Source organism: Acyrthosiphon pisum, chromosome A2, assembly GCF_005508785.2.
Source record: "Acyrthosiphon pisum isolate AL4f chromosome A2, pea_aphid_22Mar2018_4r6ur, whole genome shotgun sequence".
NCBI lineage: Eukaryota > Metazoa > Arthropoda > Insecta > Hemiptera > Aphididae > Acyrthosiphon > Acyrthosiphon pisum.
This window is the reverse complement of record NC_042495.1, coordinates 79398056-79424556: the sequence shown is the minus strand read 5'-3', so window position 1 is coordinate 79424556 and position 26501 is coordinate 79398056. Positions and strand designations below refer to the sequence as shown.

Genomic DNA, 26501 nt, shown 5'->3' with positions numbered 1-26501 from the left:
AGGAATTGCCAATTGCTATTCTTATCTAGCGCTAATCAGTTATATAATTTATGAATGTTTAATTTATGTATAATATTATACAGTTTGAATGAAAATATAAAATTCAACTGTATAATCTCATAACACGCGTGAGCGGTTAAACTTGCGTGCTACGTAAAATTATCAACATTTTTATGTAGGTATATAGCTCAATAGCTGTGTAAGATCAGTTAAACTTACTTTAAAGTTATTGAAATTATGGTAAAACTGTTCAAACTATTATTGTTAGCAAGTCAATAACCAATTCAATAACAAATTAATAGAAACTATGATTAACTATATTTTATAATTGATTGATGAGTGATGAAAAATAAATAATATCATATTTAAACTTTCGAAAAAACGCTTTTACAACGTAATCAAATCGTATGTTCTAAAAACTTCTATTAAAATATAGATATATACTTATATTTCTATCATATGTACACTACATTAATATTTATAATTTTATGTTGTATTATCGAAGTATTATTTTTATGAAATACCTAAATGGCTAAAATTTTAAATCAAGTATGATAATATAATAAATAGGCACAATAATTACTAAGAAATAATATCCACTTACCTTTAAGTTTAAAAGAAAACGATTTCAAACATCGTGATTTTTTATTCCATCTGTAAACATAATATATATTGTACATTTGTACCCTATATATAGGGGCGTAACAGTTTATCACTAATATGAAGAAATACTAGTATAATACATTCAGTAGCGTATTCAAGGAATATCTTGTGGTTTTAATATTTTAATCACCTGACATTTCAGGTTCAATATTTTCTTGACAATAAAACATTCTATCATATAATAACCCTATGGCCTATATATCATACCCGCTAATTTACTAGTTTATGTTTGCAGCTAGAGATAATATTTTTTATAATATATACCTAATAATATCCAATAATAATTTATCGATTAAATTGAAAATAATATATAAATTATGTTATAATTTGGATGTGGGCATGTATCGATACACGCTTGACATTTTCCAGTAGCAAATGTTATCTATAATTGATACTTTTAACTTTTAAGACTGATTTTCGGACATTTTAAATAAATCCGTGAATTGAAAAAAAACTAAAGGAAAAAGGCAAAAACACGATTTTATCTGAGTTTTGTTATTACTTAGAAATTCTAAAAATAAATGCTTCTTAAATTATGAAATTTACCCCGAGTAAGTAACTAATTCAGTCTTGTATATCAGTATTATAGTACGAGTGTATGTCAATAGAATATCTGAATATATAGGTCATGGGTCACCAAATGGCGGCTCGCGAACAAATTTTATCCGGCCCGCAGACAAAAAATAAATACACATATTACGACAACATTCTATAATCTATATTCTATGACATATAGAATCTATGTGTTATTCTATGTGGTTAAAATATGTGTCCGAAAAGAAATACCAAACGCTAAAATTATTAATAGGTACTGAAAATGTGTACGGTGTTTGGTTCCACGTATGATTGTGAATCATCTTTTTCAAAAATGAATTTCATTAAAAACAAGTTCAGATCCCGGCTAACCAACAAACATCTTGAAATGATTATGAAGATAGCATGCACTAACCAGACCCCCAATTTTCAACAGTTAGTCGAGAGCAAGATTTGTCATTTTTCTCACTAAACAAATTTCTATTTTATTGTATTTATAATTAATTTTTATTTTAAATTTTTCAAATATTTGTAATTATAATTTTGTTCTTAATGTTTAAAAACAATGACAAATAATAAATAAAAAAATAATGTTCTCATTACATCCAATTTTAAAATAATACCTATTGTCCTATTATATGTTGAAAATATATACTTAGAATTTTAATCGGCCGCGAAAAATTTTTAGATTCCTAATGTGGCCCTTCAAAAATATTAATTAGTGACCGCTGGTATAGATTAATACATATTTTGTATTAATGTTGTGTATTACACCGAATCTCAACTTAGAATCGTTGTAATAAATACAATGATTATTTCTTTCAAATGTAATACATCTACATACATTACACCATATACACCATAACGCCGAACTACTCAATTATGAAGTATAATCGAAATTTCAAAACTTTCTAAACAAAAGTATTTCCCTGGGTTTTGTCAACACAATATAATATATAAATTAGTATTTTAAATTTTATTTTCCAGTTGCATAACTTCCTAGTTCCAATACATATTATATTGGTTAATAGTTGTGTTGCCAACTTAACTGAATATATATAATAACTTGCCCTAACTGACTGACTGACTGATAAACTGATTCATCATCGTCTAGCTGGAACCGTTGGAGCTATACCAGTATACAATTTGGTAAATAGTTTCGTTTTATGATGTAACACGTAAAGACCCACTAAGAACGGATTTTTCAAAATTTGCATTTTAAAGAGGTCCTCAAAATTATATTTAAGGTGGAAACGAAATCTTTTTTCGTATATAAATGGTTGCCATTGGTCACACGGGCAGATCAGGTACGAGCATGCATCAAATCATCACGTTTGCATGTTCTCGATTAATATAAGTTTATGTCTGTAGCTTATATTATGCTCAAAACTAAATGATTGATTTTGACGAAAATCTCAGATTGTTTTTATAGATATCAGAAAAGTTTAGAAAGTAATAGTAGTTTAAACTTTATACCAATAGTGCTAAATCCAATCCGGGACTTGCAGTGCCCATCTATAGGTCAAATTGATTCACAAAGCTCGGTACACTGACGCCGATTTGTCCGTGAACCGAGGTACACTAGCAGTGAGATACACCTATGTCCTATATATAGCGTATATTATATATACTATTAAGATTTTCCGCAAAAATATAATTGCACACGGGCGAAGCCGACTAGTAATTTATAAAATTGTACATATAGTTCGTATACTTCCAATTCAATGTTATAGCTTACAAACGATACCTATAGATAAGCCATTTCTGAAAAGTTATAACTTTGTAATACATAAACATACGCTATGGTTATTACTTGATATTTATTATTAATAATAAACATATGTAGATAGGTGTAAACAAATTGGAATACAAAAGGATGTATATTATATATATTATATATATATGGCCTTTTTACTTAAAGGTAAAATAAATAAAGTGACAATGTTCTTTATCATTTACAAATAAATTATATATATTTTTTTTTATCAACACATATATGATACATACAAATTAAAACTTTAAAATATCTAAAAAGGTCTAACAATAACTGGTTACATATTTACAAAATTCTAAACCATATTAGTTCATATATAAATAGCATCAAATTATATATATATATTATGTATAAGAAAAAAAAAACAATAACACATATTTTTTATCTTATTAAATGGTAATATTGTTTTACTGTAGGATAATCCCACTTTTTTAGAATAACGTTAAACATTTCAAAAGGTATTTCTTATATTGTAATTTGCCAAACTTGCGAATTTCAAGTAAGAAATTATTAAGGAACATTCAAAGAAAAATTTTGCTTGAAGAATCATTTTGTAAATAGCTTCTATACAAGTATTTCACATAGATAACTATTCTATAAATTAATAATACATTGGTATATGTCTCATTATTTTATCAACGTCTTACAATAAAAATATTAGGAATATAATATTGATTTGTACGACTTTTAATTTTACTTAAAATAACATACATTGTTAATAAATTATTAATTGATTTACATTTAAAAACAGTAAATCCAAAAATTGTACTTGAGTTTTTTTCAAAACTATATATATTTTTTAATTCAAAAAGTAAAAATATCGACCAGTCTGCTCAAATATATAATCTTATTAGTACTACAACTTAACAACTACCTAGTTAATGTCTGTCTATCTACATTTACTTCATTACAACAATTTGCCAATAATTTAGCATATCACAATTTTTTCAAAGCTGCAATGCGTACCCAGCTCTGTAATTTGGACTATGAGTTGATCTGTATTGGAAAAATAAAAACCATAAACAAAAGAAGTCCGAGAGAAAATTAAAATTAAATTAAAAAATTAAAAAACATTGAAGAATAACATTTGAAAATAATATGTGGCATATATAGTACACACAATCAGATCATATTTTCGTGAGAATTGATTTTTTGAGAGATCATTCATATAAGTATAAGATATAGAAATAAGTCTATGTGAGATGTGACCTCAAACCGGTATTAGTAAAACAAGCGACCATGCCGTATTATTATATTAATAACGTGAATAGGTAAATTATGAACCGAATTCTTTTGTTTTATTTTTTTGTTTTTACATATTTTGAAATTACTAAAATAGAGAAGAATTAAATAGTACCTATATCGCTTACAATATACAGCGTAAGAAATGTGGCCTATAATAGATTTTGTTTTTTTTTAGATGGGTAGGTTTTATAAATAAGGGTTGTCTTGAAGAATCCGTAGTTCACCTGGAGTGGCCACATCTATAAAAAAAAATAAAAAATAGCGAAAAATCCAAAACCCAATGTTAATAACAGACAAGAATGGTTGTTTTTATTTTGTTTTATTTATTTAAGTAAGTGTACTTTTTTTAAAATTGAATTGGATTATATTTGTTATTGTTAAAATATAGTAAGATATTAAATTGAATTAACATCTTAATCGCAAAAAGAATTTAACAGGCGATGTGTCGGCATGTTTTAAATCGGTAATAAGTATAGAACGTGAAAAACTGCAAGAGGATAATATAGAACAAGAATTGAAATAAGTGAAAAGATCGCCTATACGCAGACTTATATAGGTAGTAATAATAAAATCAACCACCGTAGTAATATAGTAATACCATACACACGGAGTTTGTATATAACATCACTGAACGTTTGTATTTAGGTAATTATAGGTACTCTAAAAATATAGTTGTATGTTGTATAATATATGCATATATTGTGTATTTATATATATTTAGGAAGTATATAAGTATCCAAAATGAACACAACTCATTTTTGAAGTCAATTCCGTTTCCTGTCAGTTAGTGCCAATTTATTATCAAGAAAATTATCGTGCGCCACCAAATACGTCACATATTATTATTATTTTTCGTCGAGTGTTTATTTTTATACCTCAAAGCAAATGTTAATAGAATTTTAGTGACCTTATTATATATAGGTAGGTATATAGTTAATTCATTAATGTATAGGTTTTGCGTTTGACTCCAAAAATTTCGTTAAAAGTTCATTTTGTATTAATATAAGTATAATAACATTGTATATGTAACAAAATATATAACACAGGTAGGTAGGTATATAGGTAGAAACATTTTCTCGTCATCCGCGGGTTCCTGGTCATGAAGGTGGTCTTTTGGCGACAGCAATCGCGGTTAACAATACAATATAATAACATATTATATATTATATTAAACCCGCGAATTGGAAATTCAAAAGAATTTTTCGATTGTGAAAAAAAATTCATACGAATTCCGGGAGTAGGAGGCGGCTTTCACAACCTCGATTCCGACGCTGACGACGACAATATTATATATGTACACGGCAGTTTCAATACGAAGTAGTATACAGTAAGTATATATAATATATAGAGTAATATAAGTGTAGTAGTAGTATAGCAGTGGTATAGAGTAGTGATAGTTTATATATATATATACAAATAATATGTGTATTATTATAGGTAGGTACTATAATAATATATATAATACAGTAGGTGGTATATTATATAATATGATATGCAAGGACTCAATGCGATTTCGACACTGACCTGTGTTGTTGCAGGCTGTCCTGCCGTTTGAACGACTTGTAGCACATCTCGCACCGGTAGTTGACCGTTGGCAGATGGTTGCGTTCGTGTATAAGCAGCGAATAGTGTTTGTTGAACGTCCGGTTGCAGTATTTGCACACAAACTCCATTTTGACCCGCTTGGGCCGGAGTCTGTGGTTTTCCGAGTCGAGCTGTATTACCGCGTACATGGTTGGGCCGCTGCAGCGTTCTCGCCTGGCGCTCCACGAGCTGATTACGATAATAATATATTATTGGCGGACGGCGGTGACTCGGGCCGAGTCTCGGTCGTCTAGTTGGGAACGGGTCGATAAGATTACCCGGGTGGGAAATACACACAACTATTGTAATAATATTATGACGTGAAGTGATTTTCAGATCGGTGTCCTACAATATACGCCGCCAACACGTGCAGAGATCTACAATACAAGCGCGTAAATTATATCTATTTCAGGCGGCTACGGCTGACTGGTGATGACGATGACGACGACGACGACAAGACACTGTAAAAACAAAACAAACGCAAAATGAAAGTCATTGTATTTGTATTATACTGCCGTACATCGTACTATAACATAATATATTACAATATTATTATTATTATTATTATTATTTATTACCAATGGGTTTTCGGCGGTTACGCGCGCGTCAAAAAAACTAAACACTATTATGTACGCTGCAATAATATGCGAACGACAACAATAGCCGGGTGGCGTTCAAGGATTTTGAGTAGGAGTTTGCGAAATCAGACAGACTTGCCGACAATATTACGTACGTATATTACAATATGCGTATGCACCACAATGACGCGCCGCCTACCTGGAGCGGACTACGTACTGCAGTGGTGACCGACTTGTTGCGGCACGGGAGTAATTCAAGGCGCTCCAAAAAAAAAAAAATATAATAAAAGGAGTTTCGACTGCAGAGAAGGCTATGATGGTCAATAAAACTGGGAAAACAAAGTAAAGAAAAAAATCGTATTTATCTTATACGCGCAGACGCCGCGGCCGGTGACGTGATTTCAACACCCGCATTGATGTGGTGTAAATAATATTATTAATAAGTACCTATATAAAACAGAACCGGGTTGACTGACAAAAAGGTCGATGAAAAAATGAAAGGTATACGCAACAATAATAATCTATAACGCATGCAGCATACACCAACGGTCGCCGTGTCGTTGTCAGCAGCGGATATTATGTTATAAGTTTATCACGGATATAATATACCTTAAACAACGATACAACGGAATAACCTATAGTTATAATATTAATCGTGAGAAATCCGAAAGGCGTCAAGTTACTATGGGTACACTTAATATACGAGGTATCACGCTATATTATAATACCTATACGTCCTGCAGACTATAATCGACAAACGGACAAGACGATAATATACGAATTAACTACCCCGCGGTCGACGACGAGAACACACGCGATATTGAAACGATCCCGACGAGGAGAAAAAAAATAAATAATATTATTATATTTTATTATTATGCAGTACAATAATAATATAATCTAGTTGAAATACCAATAATATATGGTATAGCGAAGGAAATTTTCCGACCGGAGAGGAGCGGTTTCGTGCGTGTCCGACGGCTGCGGATGTTGTGCACTTGTGCGCGGTGGAAAACGACCAAGCGGAGGTGAAGAGTAAAGGGGTATAGGCGGAGTCCGGTAGCCGGCCGAACACCGGTAGCCGCGGTGGCCGCCATTAATTCGTCCCCACCACCGGTGAACTACTACCGCGGTTACGCGCCGGGTCGGTCGACGAACACCGGTAGTCCATTACGACGTATTTCGCGCGCACCAACCATAATCAACGGGTTGACACGACCAAGTCGGCCGCGTACATCGCATACACGAGAATATATTATAATATACAAATCACATTGTAATAACTGACATTGTAACTACGCCTGTACATATATGTCTATTTTGCATATTAATGATTACACAGACCTACCTACGATCTGCCTATATTATAATATAGGTATACCTGTTATAATATAGGTTCCTATGTATTTATAAATCGAAGTCGCGACGACGGTAAACCGAAAAACATACCTAATATCGTAATCGAACGGACGAGTAAAAAAAAATTTAAAAAATTGAGACGGACGGCGAAAAAAATATAATTGTAAGAGAAAAAAAAATTTTATTTTAAATAATGTTTAATACTTACAATGCTCGCATCTATTAAATTCTGTATATATGTACGAATATTCTATTTCGTGCACTGCACCGTTATATTATACGCGAGTACAAATAATATATTATATTATATATATTATTTAATATTATAGCATATACATAGTAACATAGGTGCAGTATATTATAAATTAATATATCATAAGAAGACGACGATGACGACGACGACGAAGAAGAAGACGACCGCGGTAAGTGGTGATTATTGCGGAACTCACTGGACTGCAGCACACGAAAGTCAGAAGCGGTCTCTCCACACGGCGAGCGTCGCGAGTGTGTGTAGCGTGCGCGCGCGTACGTGTGTGTGTGTGTGTTACGGCGGCAACAACAGCAGCAGGAGCGGCGGCGGCGGCAACAGCAGCAGCAACAGCAGCGACGAGTACGACGACGGTAACAACCGGGCGCGGCGGCGTTGTTGTATTCGACGGAGACGACGACGGCGGTAGTAGTAGTACACCGCACCGGATCGGCGCGCGCGTTCGGCTGCTCCCCGGGTGCGCTACCCGATCGTCGGCGGGTGCATGGGCGCGAGCAACCGCGGCCGGGGACCCAATGGGTGCCGTGGGAAACGCACGGAAGCCGGAACAGGCCACGCCCGTTAGCGTTCTGGTTGGCCACTGGGCGCGCCACCACGCACACCGCGCGGCCGTCGTTTACGTAGGTGAGCGGCGGAGACGACGACGATCGCTTGTGTCGCTTTATTGTTTCTTCTCCCGACGCCCTACCCTTATTACGAACGCCAGTTGTTGCCTCCGAAGACGACGACGACCGCGACGCCGCCTCAACGGTGGCCGACCGGTTTTTCCCCAGGCGGCTACCAAGAGGATACCGCGGTTACGACGGTGCGGGCTCCGCACGGACTTATATTTTATAGGTACATCATAAACTCCGAAAACGCGCGTAGTATAATAATAATAATAATAATAATAATAAATACCGAATAAATTATAATAATATTATACACCGCGCGGTATAAGGTGACTTGCGTATATAATGTATACGCATGATGCAAGCGACACGACGCCGCTCTCGAATTATTATTGTTGTAATAATATATCGGCTGGGTGGGGCCGATGACTAGATATTTATATTTATTTGGGCTGTCCTAAGCTTGTTTTATCTATTTACAGCCAGTATATGCGAATACTGTGTAGCAGTGGCGTACCCAGGGGCTAAGGGGACTTCGGTTTCGGCTTCGGGCCATCCACAATATTAACCGCGTTAAAATATAAACTAGAATTTTTTTTGACAATATTATTTTTATAATTTAAAAAATGTAATATTTTTGTAAATAATAAATGGCCTACGTAAAAATAATATTCATGTTTCCTATACTTAAAATATCTTTCAAAAAGATACCCTGCTGACGAATGCATTTAGATGATTGATAAAAATATACATAGTGTTTGTGCTCACTGTTCAGTATAAATTAATTTAATATAACGCCAATTACAAGTCTATATGTTGTGCACTATTAGTACCTATGCTGTTTTTAAATATGCATATTTTGTATCGTATAGGATTCAGTGATCCATAGACAATTAATAATATTATAGTTATATAATCTTTTAGATAGCGTACATATTTTTTCCCATTTTGCTGGGTATATATTATATTAAAAATTGATCACCTGCCACATGATTATATTCTCTTGTTCTCACTAGCTGATAGAAGAGCCAAGCAAGTTTAAGTCTTCTAACCAAACTTTACTTAGGTAAAATGTACTATCCAAATCTTCTTGGTTGCGTTAATTTCAAAGTTCCTCCTTCTTCATCGCGTAATAACTATCCATTCTATGTTCCAATATACCATCTAATATCTATACTATACATGTCTACATTCGCAATTCTGCTTTAGGGGCAAGCAGGATGATGCAGATTGCCAATGTAGAACACTATAATATAGGTATCTCTTCTTACTATTTTTCTTCTTCATAACTTTACACATACCTACTCAGTGGTCGAAATGGCTCAAGATAAGTGGAAGGATGCCTTACAATTCAAATTTCCTGATATCATTATAACATTTTTCGCACCTTGTATAATATTTTTTTTTTGTATTTTTGTTTATAGCTCACATTATGTTTATGCATAAAAAACTACAATCTTTTTTTTATAATAAATAATCTTTAAAATGAAACAAATAAATAACATTTTTCAAATTTTAGTCAAAACTGATTTTTATTTCTAATATTCTTCTGTAAAGATTTAAGATTATATAGTTGAATTTGTAATTAATACTAAAAATATGATATGTTATTTAACAAAATCTATTAATATTCAAGTATAACATTTTTTCTACTTAATTTAGCAAACACTTTTTCTTGATTAAGTAATAAAAGTATATAAAAAAAACTAAGTAACTTTTTATCATGAGTGTTCATTGAAAATAAACAAATGTTTATATTATTAAAGTATACAATATAATGTTTCATTAATGATTGTGGTAATAACAATTGTGGTCATAACACTCATAAACAGTATTCTATCCATGGGCTAAATTTAGAAATTGATCAACTCACATATTGCACACCTACTTATTAGTTGTCAACAAGATATTATCAGAAATGACGTTTAGATATTTTAGCATATCGCTATAGTTGCTACTTGCTACGTCCCTACTTATTATCATCTGCAATATTGTTATTTTCTTAGATCATATTATGATCTAAGCGAGGTATATTGATAAATACACCTTGGATCTAAGGTTATTTTTCTGTGATATACGGGCAGATAGTATGACGTGACATTTGTGATCAACGCTTATCATTTTTAGCATAGGCGAAACTGCCTATACCAAAAACACGATAAGACCAGGCCCCAATGTTATAAAACAATATTATTTTCACCGAAAAAATAAAAAACTTTCATATATATAAATATAAAAAAAGGTGGGTAAGTGTATGTCGCTCTGCTGTACAGTAGGTTACAAGTGGGTCACTGTATAATGGATAGTATTAAATTTGAATTCAATGATATAATTTCACTGGATAAGAAAAACGATTCTGAGTGGAGACGGTTTGTCAGTCTAGGTATTAGACATACCTATTATAGGTATACTTATCTATAGTATTAAAAAAAAATTGACCTATAATAGGCATTAATAATAAATTCCAAATTAATCATATCACAATATCAATCAGGTAACGCGTTATACATCAACAACAAACCGTGGTACTATCATAGATATATAATAGTATACTTTAGAAGTTTCAAGTACCCACAAATAATATTATACAATCATTACAACCACAACAAAATAACTAAAATAGTTATTCCAGGTTTTTTAATATGTAATTTCGTCTAAATTGGAACTTAAAATGACTATAAAAATAAACTGTGCTTATGTATTTCTTAGAATTTTTGGCAACATAATTAAATATTTACGTGGAATCTTGTTTTAAATTTTCAATCCTTAGATATAAAAGTTGAACATTTTATAAATTTTTAACTACAAAATAATTATTCAATTTTAAATTTGATAAATTTTGTCAACATTTTAACTTCAAATGCTTATAAAAAAAAATTGTGCCTATGTATTTTTAATATTTTTCAACTGCTATTGTAACAATGTATCAGGAGCCTTGTATTAATTTTTTACACTTTTTGGCCCAATAGATAAAACTTTATTGATATTTATAGAAAAAAAAAAATTGAAAACTTACAATGTCCGTAAACAGCTCAAAAAGAGTCAAATTATTTTAAAAATTTTATCGTATATATAAAATGCTAATATAAACATTCAGTGAAATTTTCAAGTTTCTACAGTCATTCGTTTTTTAATTACAACAAAATAAGAAAATCGTCTCATGAGAAATCGAGCAAATATCAAATGTTGTTAAAATATGAATTTCAAACGCTCATAAAAATTTAATTTGACTTTCTTATAGACATTTTTTTTTTTTGATAAAGGTAGATTAATCCTATAAGGAATCTTGTATCACATTTTAAAATTTTAGTTCTAAAAAGAAAAATTTTTACGAATTATAAACTCAACATAATTAGGTAATTTTCGTGATTTTTCCATATTTTGTCAATTTTTGAACTTTAAATGCTAATAAAAAAAACTGTGACTAAGGATTTTTAATATTTTTCAAATGTCATTGTAACAATATAGTAGGAGCCTTGTATTAAATTTTCAAGTATTTTTACTCAACAAATAAAGTTTTATTGACATTCATAGAAAAAAAAACTAATTAAATTGGAAACTGGAATTGTCCGTAAACAGCTCAAAACAAATCAAAATATTTTGAAAAATTTATCATGTATAGAAAATGGAAATATAAACAACCAGTGAAAATTTCATGTATCTACGGTTATTTGTTTTAAAGTTACACCAAAAATCAAAATTAATTTTCTCGAAAACAGATTTTGCGTAAAAATTCCCGTTTTTCCTTAATTTTTCTTTTGTTTTTCACGGCGCTTTTGAAAACTATTGGAAAAATTTTACTTTTGACCCCCCAAAGTACCAACTAGATTCACTTTCCTATCAGAAAAGGTACTGTTGAAGAAAATCCAAGCACTTTTACTGTCCTAAAAGATGATGACAGACACAAAAAAAAAATAAATAAATAAAAAAAAAATAAAAAAAAAAACACACATCATTGTAAAATCAATACATTCATCGTTCCACTCAGAATCTAAAATGATAGTAAGTATTTAATTTTAAAACACAAGTCTTAGGAGGGATGTGTTATTCTGCACAAAATAAGTGAAGGGATGAAAAATGTAAGTACAAAAAAGTATAGGGATGCCATCCCCCCCGTATCCCCCCCCTTCGACCACTGCACATACTTATAGGTACTTCCTAGGTATATCATCATAGGCGCAAATAGACAAATTATTTTGGGGGGACTAAAGCCCCTCCTATAATATTTTCTAAAAATTATATATGCTCAGTACAAATTACTGGCTTTTGAACTGGGGTGACTTGGTTGAAATATGGGGGGCATAAGTCCCCCCAAGCCCCCACCTATTTGCGCCAATGTATATCGTGTAAATGTTCTTACATTTGTGGTTAATTAATTACTCAAAACTATATATTACCATATTATTATGTAAATGATATTATTGTAATATTTTAATCATTGGGCTATCAGCCCGTATCTACTATTAATAAAATAAATAAAAGAATTATAATATTGTAGTTGAAATAGTTGGGTAAGTATATAAAAAAAAAATAATGATATAATTTAAGATTTTAACGTATCATATATTATATTCATAGCTGTAGGTATATGTGATATAATATATAGGTATTATACTATAATAATGTATAATGAAAAAATATTGTAACTACATTTAATTTGTATATACTTTGTTTAGCCCCTCCTCCTTCACCATTGAAAAATCCTGGTTACGCCACTGCCTTGTATAATATAATATAGATAATACATTAATACCTATACCGACCACAATAAAATTTATTAAATATAATATGGCACTATTTATATTCTATACATTTTTAACTGAAAAACATTTCATTGGACTATTTAATACACATAATATAATATCATCTATATTATAGACATACAATATAATATGACATATGTATTTTATGGACCTAAAAGGGGGGATTTAAGATCTTAGCCCTCCCTATTATTTATTAAATTGAATTAGTACTGCAGTTACAATACCTACCCATATATAGTATTATTAATTGTTATATAGACATTTTATATTATCAAAATTGTTTCAATAATTTGGTATATTATTGGTATATTTTTAGACCTATATAAATAAGATTCTCCTTTGTATATCCCAGATCCTGTTGAGTTGTAGCCTTGTAGGTATATATTATACACTCAACAGTGACGACTGACAAATCACAATCTTATATTCGTAAATTGTATTGCAGTCAGCCATTACTGAAGATAATAATATATGAAGGTACAGGTACACACAATAATAGTTTACGCCTTATACAACATAAACCTATATATTAATTTGTGAATTTGTTGCATCGTATCATATAGATAAAATTAAATGCGGTATATAGAGGAGTGGGGACTGATGGGTTATACCCCCTTTGTTCTTGTAACCATTTGGAATAAAGCCCTATTTGAGAACCTATTTACGTCTATGATTATATATTATGTCTATAAAGTATATAATAAAATTACAATTGTACAGTTCCGGTACCTGGGTATAAAGGTTTGGTACCAATACCTATATGGCTATTGGCTATATACTTTACTAGCGTTAAATTATAGGCCACAATATTGAATAAACCAATATTCAATACATATTATTATGCGATATAATATATCCATTACCCCCACCTTTACCAATTAATTTCAATCCTCGAGATCAAAATATTTTTTAAATAGGTAATTAATAGGTTTATTTTAATTGGCTTTCTAAACAATAATTATTAATTTTCAAAAATATACTTTGAATCATGTAATATAATATAATAAGTATAGGTAGGTACCTACACAACTATTTACTATAAGTATTACTCTTATTTATAAAAAAGTGTTTATGCCGATTAAATAGTTATAATAAATAAGATGTTAAAATCGATTGGTAGGTACTAATATAACATTTATACCTATCTGCCTACCTATAACCTATGGTTGTATTATTATTTTAAAACATTATTGTATTCACTATTCAGATATTTTAAATTATTATATATATTTTATAATATATTGCATAGGTACAATATTATCCTAATATTAATAGTACCTATATATTGGCTATTGATTTTGTAATAAATAATATACAATTTCTAACTGGCTAGGTTAGGGTTAATTTGTACCTATACTATTATATTATGTATTTCTCATTTATATAGGCATTTGTATTAAAAAAAAGGTAGGTGTACCTATATATAATTTGTTATGTACATATGTATGTATATATAAGTAGATAATCAGAATAAAAATCCCCAGGCTCCAAATATACTATAAGTATATATTTGTAATTACATATTAATAATGTGTCAATTATATACTAATTAGCGTTTAAAAAATATTTGTTCAATCATGTTGAGATCAATCATGTGGTTTTGTAAGTAATATTGTAATCTGGAGAATTCCTAGAGTCGGGGATTTTTATTCCGAAATGCGTGCAGTATATAATAATATATTGTGCCTAAATATATTGATTATAAAATCAATGTTATTACTTATTACTTATTAGGTATATTCTGCGCGCTTTAGTAATAAATAGGCACTGTTTGAATAAATAAGTAGTACAATATGAAAATAATATAAAACGACTTACCTGCAGAAACCTGCTGTTTGAAGAATAGCTAAAACCTCTGAATATTATATACTTTTATATCATAAATGTTTATATTTTTTTCTTGTATAATATAATCAACTTAGATATATTAGACAATATGTAATAAAATATTTAAATTATACACTTGTTCCTATGCTAAACGATATATTATAAAAGATTAATGTGAAGGCCAACATCGCAGTATCAGACTGAACAAGTCGAAAACGCGGTGTCTTGGAATAAGTCACGATGAAGACTGTAGTCTGTATAATAATAAGTGCGGTATAGTCATATAGGTATATATTTAGAAGCGATTCGAGTACGCCCGTATAATATACTCAACCGGATTTTTGGTCAATACGCGTTTATCTTGATAATTATTATGAGATACCTACCATTATAATATAATGCATCTTAATATAAATTATAATAATATTGTTACTAATGAAGCACGACTATACAACAATTCTAACAATCTGTACATATTTTCAAATATAATTTTGACCTTGCAGTACTTGTAGTAATAGACAATACCGTAATTGGGGCGGGGGGGTTCAACTTTTTTATAGTTGTAAAATTGAATTTATGAAATCAAATTAGAATTATAATAAAATGTATCATGTACCTAAGTACCTAATATGAATTATGATAACTACTTAACTATATATTATATTACATTGTCTGTTTGTGTACTAGACTATAGTTAAGTTTATATCATTGTAGTACCTATAATATTTTATAATATAATCATGTGTTTAGGTACGAGTTTTGTTGGCGTCTGTTTAATATCTTATCTAAAATAGTATAATATAGAAATTTATGTCATAACTCATAAGGTGTTGTAAACGTTTTGTCGACGATAACTATTCGGCTTATCGAACAACCACCCGTATCAATTGCTGTTTTCCCGTCGTGGATTTGGCAGTACAAGTATTATTATTTAAAATTAATTCTTTTATATTAGATTCTGAGCAAAGCGATGCATGTGGGTATTGGTTTTACATTGGTAATATACGACTATTTTAGATTCCGAGCAAGGAATGCTATCGTTGGTTTTACATTGTGTTTATTTTTCCATTTGTCGTGTAAAGAAAAATTGTGCTGTAAAAATGTTTCGATTTTAAACTTTGGAGATGGTTTCTGCACCATGGAAATAAATTGAATCTAATTTGTTAGGTTAGTAGTACTTAGTACAAAGTCAAAAATAAAAAATAATTTTTTTTGTTTTTCTGGCGCTTTGAAAACTACTGGGAATTTTGACCTCCCTAATGTACCAACTAGATTCAGTTTCCCTTCAAACATTCAAGCATTGTTTCAACTACTTAACGTGTACACAGACACAAATAAAAATAAAACACATACCATTGTAAAATGCTCAGTACCTACGTATAATGTTCACACAAACCGGCGTATTAGATAAAATTTCGTTTTTCGGTGTTACCCAAAAACTAATGATATAGGTACATCAAATTTTCAGTAAAAATTTACATGAGTATTTTCTATGAATGATAAAATTTTCAAAATATTTCGACTCTTTTTGAGTTATTTATAGACATTTTTTTTCTATAATAATGGTCGATTAAAAATATTTTGCTTGATCACAATGAAGGCTAAAAATGTAATACAACTATACAAGGTTCCTCAAAGCCAATTCGAATACAATATACATAATATAAAGAGTGCTTATAATACATAATATAAAAATTAAACACAAACTGCAAATAGGTAGAAGCCCAATAATTATTGAACTATAGTTTTAATAAGAGGACGCTACACCCGCATGCGTTGTCTCCGTCCGGTAAAAACGGTCCGGTAAGTTCATAAATTTTAGCGGACCGGTGAAAACTGATAGTGTGGCCCGGTACAAATGCACAACATACCAAGTTTTGCGCGGCACAACTTTAATAGTCCCTCTGTATTTATAGTAGAAATACCAAAATTCCACAACGCATAGGGAAGAACTTTATCTGTGTCGTAGAGTTTTTATTATTTGGAAAACATAAATACCTACAATAAAATTAAACTTATCAGTTTGAAACCATTTGGTTTTTTTCGTTTAATTATTAAAAACTATTGGTAAGTGCTATCAAAAAAACAAAAACGCTACGACACAGATAGTTGTGGAATTTTGGTAATTCTACTATAAATACAGAGGGAGCATAGTTGTCCCGCGCAAAACAGTTTTTGCATGTTGTGAATTTGTAAGACGGAGACAACGCGGGTGTAACGTCCTCAAGTGTTTTGAATTTTGATCGAAAAAGTTACAAGTACAAATTATTTTATAGTACCGTAAACAGCCTATACTATACGTATATAAGCCATAATAATTACTTTATACTATAGTATCAAACTAACAATTTGCAAGAAGACATTAAAATAATATTATGTTAAATGTTAAAATAATCATTGATGAAAAATACTAGTATTAATAATAATCAATCATATTATATTCGATAAAACAGAAATAACAAATAGTTATATACAATATAAACACAACTTGGCGCTTGGTGTTCACATATTTTTCTTTAGGCAATAAATGCGAGACACAAAATATTAGCTTAAAATTAGTTAAACGCACGACGAAAAACCCAAACTAATTATTTGACTGCACGCGTGTATGATGCACCTACCTATACAGGAGCGAAAACATTTCTATGCCATCATTTAATCGTTTAGACTCTAAACTTTTGAGTGAGCTAATTGACCTATTATAATATTATAATTTTATAATTTATAATATTATCAAACACCATCTGTTTGTACGTCATGACGTCCTTAAATAAAAATTTTTATCTCGATTATTTTTATAATCTATATGTAATTACCTTGTATTTCACTGTATATAGTTATAGTTATGTGTTTCCCCGTGTTCTGAGTTCACATTAATTGCACCTGTATCGAACGTTTTCGTACACCCATTATGTAATAGGCTATAACACGCTCACGTGCATGCTGAGTGCTGATAGTGCGTATAAATATAAATATTTTTTCATGATCATTGTGAACATCGTATAAAATAACTTAATTATTCATAGTCGTGCCAGTTTGTCAATTAATCAAGTTCTATATTTTAAAGTTTAAAACCTTCATAATAATGAAACCTACCTTATATTATATAATTAATACCTACTCTTTGAGTAAAATGTAATCTAAAAAACAAACTTTAGTTTGATCAACATATTAGTATACAATGTATAGGTACATACAAACAAATTATTTATTGTAAATATTAACAAATTTCTATATAGAATATAAAAAAAAAAATGTTGGTTAATAACATCAGATAAAGCCGGTAAAATCTTAAGTAAATAAAAAATATCTGCTCTTTATAAACTATTGGTATAGTTTAATATGCTTGATAAGCAAAAACCAGATACGCATCTATAGGGCATAATATTATTATAGCCCTATTATAATAGGTATTGAACGGCTAAAAGTCGTCGCTGATATGTCTTTCGTGTTGCGTGATATTATGGTTATAATAAATTGTAGGTATACGTCATAATTTAATTTCTGATATTATAATATTGTACATGACTAAAGAATAATACTTAATTGCAGTGTTGTAAAGTATTTGAGTAAAAGTATTTGAGTAGAAGTATTCAAATACTTTTTTCCGTATTGAATACTTTTTAAAATACTTTTATTATTGAAGTATTTGAACGGTATTTTAAACACATTTTTTTACTATTGAATACTATTTTATTGAATACTTTTTTTATTCCTTTAATTCTTTATTCATTATCAAATAATAGTGATGTCATAATAATATTATATATTATACTTATCATTTATGAACAATTCTATATCGGTTTTAGTTTTCATCTATTAATAGGCAATAGCTTAACTAAATATTTTTTGCTCCGAGAAACCGTCTGTTTATCGTCGACACTCTACGACGATCGCAACTGTACGTTTTCGGTACCTACCAATATAATATATTATGGCGAAATATAATATGAACATTAGGTATCTCGTACACGTTCTTAAAATGCAACACTCAAAATAATGTTCGATTAATATAATATATTATGAATGATTCAGAATTAAATTTATTTTTTTGTTTTGTATTTGAAAATTATTTCAAATACTTTACATAGATAGTATTTGGGTGGTATTTTAAATACTTTTCAAAAGCATTTTTTACAACACTGCCTACTTGATACTTCAGTAAGTATTCAATATTGAATATATTCATTACTCAGTTGCGAGGGTCACGCCCTGGCCCGAACGCTATAGGAAGTCCAAAGTATGTTTATATTTTAATACAAATATAGGTATATATAGTGTATACTGCTTAAGAATTATTTTAATGCTTCAAAACATAATAATATTATACTTGAATTACATTTTAATTGTATGAATCTATATCCTACGACTGGGCCAACGACTGTGACTAATATGTTACCAACGTAATTTTTGTGTGTATGGAGTAGTGCGTACTTATGATTAGGTACTTCCTAGAAATTTAAAAATTTAGTTTATGCGTATTTTGCATACAATAAAGGTGGATGCAATATATTTTCAAATCATGAGTTCAATGACGGGCTTACTTAAAATACCTACCATAATATGGTAAAAATATCATATTATGATGTACCTACTTATTACTATAATATTATTCTGTGTACTAGATAATCTTCGCGTATCTTCTTGCGTATATTGGTGATCAAAAGCTTATCAAATTGATAAGCTGAAACGGGCATGCTGTGTACCATTTATTTGTTATTTATCCATCTAGCCCGTTTCAGACCACCCCCCGCTGGCCTGTAAATCGATAAGCTTTTGATCACCAATACGATTGCACGCAGTGCTGAAATAACAAATATTATGATTTTTACTATTCAAAAGCGTACGATTGCGCGTGAAATTGCAGGATGCTACGTAGCCAAATTATTATTAAAATTTAAAGTAATAATTATTATAGAAAAAATATTGTAGTTTAAAATATTTATAGTTTAGGTATATTCGTATACGTGAGGGAATTTACAATAAACATAAAAGATACAATTTAAAAGTATAATCTAAAATATAATTACCTACTTCTTAGTGATGGAAAGTTTGTCTGGTATCGGCAATAATAAGTAATAAATAACGTACGGATCGCCACAATCGGGACCTAACCGTGCACCTGTAAGCTGTATATTTGGCAACGTTGCTTAGAAGTAAAAATAATTTAGTGCGCGCAATCGTACGCCTAAAAAGGTACCGTTGATAAGGACCGCGTGCAATCGTATTACAGCCTAAAAAAAACGGGAGACACAAAGAAGCCATGCCGCAGGGGCGAACGCAGGAAAAAATGTCGGTGGGGGTTTTGAAAAAATTTAAAATAGGTATTCATAAATATCATATTATTCATACTGTATTACACTTTTCTATATTTTATTTTAGTCACTTATACTATATACATAAATACATAATACATATATAATATACATATTACATAATATTATAGATAATAATTAATAACTAATTATTACAATTTGTTAATTTACATTATAAAACGAGATCTATGCGTCTTGTTTTTTTTGCCATTATGTCAATGACCTCTTCACAAGTCACTTCCACGTCCCTGTATAAGTTTGATAGCATCAATCCATTTAATCTCTCCTCACCAGTCTTGTTGCGCAGATATGTTTTTAATCTTCGAAGACAAGAAAAAGACCGTTCACTTATTGCCACAGAAACGGGTAGAGTTGCACCAATCTGCAAAAATGTATGTATTGATGGATACAATGCAGAATTACAATTTTTGAGAGTCTCAATAAATGTTCTAGGCCGTTTATCCTTTGACATATTTAAACAATGTCTGAAACAACAATGCATTTTATGTTTTAATATAGATCACAAAAAATATTTTTATGTATAAGAAATTTAATATTTTGTTACCTGTGCCACATGGTCATCTCAGCTATAAAATCATCAGTAGATCCCTTGATGTCATTTGGCCATTCTTTTGCAAAAGTATTTATCATTTCATTGATTTCTTTTGTATTCAGCTACTCTGTATTCTGCACTTAGTTGCAACTAAGTTCTTCCATGGAAGAATATTCTGAATTTTTGAATAATTCCCGGTGTTCAAGAAATCTTATTTTTAACTGCATTAATAAGTGGTCCAAAAAAGGATAAAAAATGGACCTTAAAAATGGACTTTAAAATTGAACTCATTTTTAATATATTATAGATTCTGAGTGGAACGATGAATGTATTGATTTTACAATGATGTGTATTTTTTTATTTTTTTATTTTTAATTTTTTAATTTTTGTGTCTGTCATTACGATTTGGGGCAGTAAAACTGCTTAGATTTTCTTTAACAGTATCTTGTTTGATGGGAAAGTGATTCTAGTTGGTGCATTCGGGAGGTCAAAATTTGAAATTTCCAATCGTTTTCAAAAGCGCCGTGAAAAACAAAAGAAAAATTAAGGAAAAACGGGAATTTTTACGCAAAAGCTGTTTTCAAGAAAATTGATTTTGATTTTTGGTGTAACTTTAAAAAAAATGACCGTAGATACATGGAATTTTGACTGAATGTTTGTATTAGCATTTTCTATACACCATAACATTTAAAAAATATTTTGACTTATTTTGAGCTCTTTACGGACATTGTCAGTTTTCATTTTTTTTTAGTTTTTTTTCTTTAAATTCAATAAAGTTATATAGGTAATAATAAAATTATTTTTACAAAACATATATTATATGACCAAGGAATACCTATAATTATTAGAAAATTAATATACATAAAAATATTATATTTTTTGTATTATTATAATACTGCCTATACCTATATGGGTGACTATATTATATTTTATAGGCATTTTTTATACACGTAACATTTTTTTAAAAAATCATGTATATAAACATTAAACTCTTAAGTATTATAGCGGTTATCACTTATCAGAAAGTTTACAATTAAAGTTAAAATTGTCATTATTCATATTATAAATTATAGGTACCTAGACTATCAAACAGCGAAAAACCTATTAGGTTTGACATCAATGTAGGTATATAATATAAGGTACTTACGTACGACACACGTGGGATATAAATATGTTATATGGTATATACACACCGCAAAATACATGTAATGTTTTATTTGAACCTTAAATTGTATTATGGGCGTTATGTATACGCGCCACTTATATGGCTATAATAACTAATAAGGCCATATATATCACACATAGGTATGAAACTTTTTATTATCTATAATTAAAGAATTTCACATTATAAATTTACGTTACTCATAGGAAATCCACGATGTAAAGTATTATTTGTATTTATTACCTATATTTGTATCTGACCGGAAGTATGCAAGTGCATGTTGTATATACTTATATGCCTACGCATTTGTCGTCGGGATGAACGTGAGCGTGGATAAATATTCGCGAGCCAAGCCAGTTAAAGGAAATAACATTTTCTTACAATACCGATATTATTATTCTATAATATTATAGTATATTGTGCGTTGTGAACACGGTGAGCAAATAAGTTTTAAATATTGATATTGGTGGTGTTTAGTGCTTACTATTCTATAATTTTTAGACAAAAAAAAATAACTTTTTAAATCTTCTTCGGCAGGGTGACTATGGCGACTGCTAGTCAGGGACAGTAATTTAAGGACAAAGACAACATTTTGCCGATGATTATCTGAAAATGAATCATTAGACTGAAATCTGATTGGTATAGATGTGTGACGAGGGGGTTATTTCTCGAATCTCGATTATTGTTGTGTGCATATCCATTATGGATGTATATAGCAACGTTGGATCTAAGTGGTTGCATAATTCGTTATCCGGTAATCGAAATAAAAAAATATACATTTTCTCGGTCGCACGGAAAATCAAAGAATCATAGATATGATTTTGGGCTGAGTTTAATGTTATTTTTTCTGCTCAATTTTTCTTACCTAGGCAGGTTGCTCCTAACATAATCCGATGTAATATTATATATTATAATTACGTTACCATAACAAAAAAAGGTTTTATAAGCAAATTGCCGCTTAAAACAAATCTTCCACGATTCGATGATCGGAATAAACAAGCTACTTGATTTTTTTCCTCTATAAGGAAAATCTGGAAATCATAAATATGTTTTTATTAATAAGTAACCATGACAACGAAAACTTCTATTCTGCAAAGATAAATAAAAACTCTGTATCCAGCTCAAAACCATGATAATAAATATATTAAAAAAGCATACATTTTCTCGGTTATGATATTATATGAATGTTCTCTTGTTATGAACTTATGGTAACATAATGTAACATAATTATTATGCATTGGATGCTAGGAGAAACCAGCCTAGGTACCTACCATAGACAAAAATGTACGGTGTAAAAACTAAAATGTATGATGAAAAATGTATGATGAAGATAACAACTTATAACAACTTTATTGTTGCAAAGGTATACACGAAAGTTGGATGCTAGTTCTATACGGGGCGGCTGTAATGCGACAATGCAACCAAGGGGTGGGTGTGTTTTCAATTTTTAAATGTTCAGGATAAGTAACAGCTTAGGACTCGCGGGGTAGGTCGATGAAACGATCATGCATTGATCGACTACCTGCACCTCCCGCGGAAGTATAAACCGACCGAGGTGAAGTCAGATGCTCAAATCCCTTTGCGACACGCGTTGCGCCGCTGCAGGAATTCCCCTCACCCGCGTCCACTCAAACGCAATTGTGTCGTGGGTATAGATGAGCTAATCCAAAAGTAAAAATAAAACTATATTATCGCTGGAGAATACGACGCTTAAATATTTCGGTTACATACTCGTATTGCGTATTGAGGAATACTGCAATAGCCATTGGTATGTATAGGCTATATAGTTCTACGCGTTGATTTGAACATCTGAATTTCAAAGTATCAGTAATCTATAGATTACCTAACCTATAGGTACTGGAATACTACAACTTACAAGGTGATTTGTTATGCTTATGACCATAATTTTACCATTTCTATTAGTGACTATATTATGGTCGATTTCCACCTGGCTCCTAGTATTTGGGTTAGTGATAGTTCCTACAGAAATTTAACTGCAAAATATACTCTTGTGTCAAATCATATTTTTATCAATATATATCTATACGACTATACCTACCCTATTAAATTGTATATACTTAACTACAGTAGAAATTATAAGTTTTAAAAATGTTTCGAACAAATATAAGAATTTGTCAAAATAAATACAACTGCACATTTAACGGATTACAGAGAATATAAGAAAAACAAAATTGTCAAATTATGATAAGTAATATCTGATTAATTCAATTTGTATATAATTATTATAGACAGATAATCAGATAGATATCGGAGTAGGTATGTATTTGAATTTATATTTAGAACATGATGCTGGCACTCGCAAATCGATTATGGATTTTACGAGGAATGGGGGGATGTACCAATTTTGGAATTTTGTTACAAATTTCTAAAAATTGTAAGTATGACAATTACTGAAATGGTTTTTGAGTTGAATTTCAAATTTGCGGATGCCAGTGTCACGCATCTCGTAAAAAAGACAGACAAAACTAAAGGATTTGGTTTGACGGATTCAAATTTTTAAAACTGATTTTAATTGACTAACAAGTTTACAAGGTTATTTTAGAGTCGATTTTGAATAACTATTTTTTTCAGCTGTGATATCTATGTATAAACATTTCGTGCTGCAGTGTAAATGTTGTCACTGAGCATGTAAATATTTTAATTAAATAATATACTTATGATCTTATACAATGGGTAAACGGGAATACCATTGAACTATAATATACTGTATTTTGTTCAGTGGGGAATACTAACGGTAATATTATATTACTTTTGACTTAAAAGGAATAATGAGGGCATTTAGACCTATTATAAGTGTACGAACAATCTAGAAGTCGTGACAGTCGACAGACATGCATAATATGTATGCCGACCTGTTTCCGTGAAAAAAATCCGAATTATCTGCAGTACCACCCCACAAACAATATTATATTATATATAGTAGCCATTTATATAATATAATAAACAGTACCTATTATTTAGTTGTCACGTGGACTCGAGACGACACTGATGAATGATTCGAAAGTAAGTGACCGCTACCACTATACAAATGTATAATATGTCCGATTATCCTGCACGCAAAATTCCTCTGAAAACGTGTGTACATATAGTTAGGTACGTATATTTATTTGCAGGTACGTGCACCATCCGAACAGTAAAAAGATGGAGTGTATGTATGTATATAATATAGCGTATATTATTCTTATATATTATATTGTGCTCGTTTTCATTATTTCCTTTTCCGATTTGTGGTTCTATTTTTCTTTTTACCGACCACTCACCATTGCCTCTTTTTGCAACATCAGCAGAATTCTTACACCAGAAGTCCCGGACCCCAGCGACAGAACGTACCTACCTACATACGCGCGGTGTACGCACGCTGTGCGAGTTATATTGTAGCGTTGTTATTTTTGCACGCTGCCGAAAAATATAAAGAATAATAATAGAAATACGGATTCCTGGTCAACCGCTGCTGTCGTACGCACAATGCCGTCGGTAGTCGATGATTTTTTAATAGCCCCGGAATATAATAATGCGCGTGGGATATGGGTATACGGGTTGGTTTTTTTGTTGTTTTTTAGGTAGGTATAGGCCCTGTTTGATTGACATTTTTCCAGCAGGTCCCTTCTGTGTGTTAGCCAACTACATATATTTATATAATACCGCCGCCCCCGCACTGCACGCGAGAGCAGCTAATAACACGCACAATCCTATTTTACGCACAGCACGTCATGTGGTGGATTTGACTCGTATTAGGTAGGTACACAATATAATGTACAAGTGTTAATATCATTTATATTATACCGGACGTTTGATTTATGTGTGACGATGCACTCTCATAAAATCGTTTAAATTTCACACACATTTAAAACCCCCACATAGCAAGCGTATACTTTACCTGAGTATACTTACTGCCTTTATTCTGCAGTATACCCGCAGTATACTTTTATAATATATTATATAAATGCGTGGAGTACACAATGGAAGTATTATATTATACGCACTTGCCGCGCCCTTATAAGATTCATATTATTATTATTATTATTATAAAGAAAATGTGTTCAATTTATGTATAGGTAGGTACCATATTATATTGGACACATATTCAAACCGCTACCGGCGTTTCCCTGCAATACCGCACGCATGATAGTTATTATCGTCGCCTGCAGAGTGAGACATATACCACCAAAATTCATTGAAATGAATTATAATAATAATAATAATATATTATAATTATAATTTATCTGTAAATATAAAAAGAACTT

The 26501-nt window shown here is 30.6% G+C and overlaps 2 protein-coding genes across 7 annotated transcripts; both read right to left on the bottom strand.

The window, feature by feature from the left end:
- Positions 1–3151: 3151 nt before the first annotated feature.
- Positions 3152–15433, bottom strand: LOC100568983 (protein drumstick). 6 transcript variants are annotated; one of them, XR_001679262.2, is made up of 3 exons: positions 7946–8479; positions 5741–6261; positions 3152–4455 (listed from the first exon to the last, which is right to left on the bottom strand). XR_001679262.2 is itself a non-coding variant. In XM_016803342.2 (3 exons), exons 2-3 carry the CDS (start codon positions 5947–5949, stop codon positions 3919–3921), a joined length of 258 nt encoding a protein of 85 aa, XP_016658831.1. In that variant the 5' UTR covers positions 5950–6261; positions 15198–15433; the 3' UTR covers positions 3152–3918. The 6 variants fall into 6 exon arrangements, 4 of the variants coding, with proteins under 4 accessions (XP_016658831.1, XP_008181672.1, XP_029345941.1 ...); XM_016803342.2 differs by lacking the exon at positions 7946–8479 and adding an exon at positions 15198–15433 and having other exon boundaries at positions 3152–3967; XM_008183450.3 differs by lacking the exon at positions 7946–8479 and adding an exon at positions 7107–7243 and having other exon boundaries at positions 3152–3967.
- Positions 15434–20693: 5260 nt separating this feature from the next.
- LOC100570690 lies at positions 20694–21172 on the bottom strand. The gene is made up of 2 exons (XM_003243586.1): positions 21087–21172; positions 20694–21006 (listed from the first exon to the last, which is right to left on the bottom strand). Exons 1-2 carry the CDS (start codon positions 21170–21172, stop codon positions 20694–20696), a joined length of 399 nt encoding a protein of 132 aa, XP_003243634.1.
- Between the last annotated feature and the right edge of the window lie 5329 nt (positions 21173–26501).

Excerpts from the sequence above, each read along its gene's own strand:
- LOC100570690 (XM_003243586.1), bottom strand. The coding sequence starts at position 21,172 with ATGATAAATACTTTTGCAAAAGAATGGCCAAATGACATCAAGGGATCT. Across the intron at positions 21,007-21,086 it reads GAGATGACCATGTGGCACAG|ACATTGTTTAAATATGTCAA; the intron begins GTAACAAAATAT and ends TTGTTGTTTCAG.
- LOC100568983 (XM_016803342.2), bottom strand. The coding sequence starts at position 5,949 with ATGTACGCGGTAATACAGCTCGACTCGGAAAACCACAGACTCCGGCCC. Across the intron at positions 3,968-5,740 it reads GACAGCCTGCAACAACACAG|ATCAACTCATAGTCCAAATT; the intron begins GTCAGTGTCGAA and ends TTTCCAATACAG.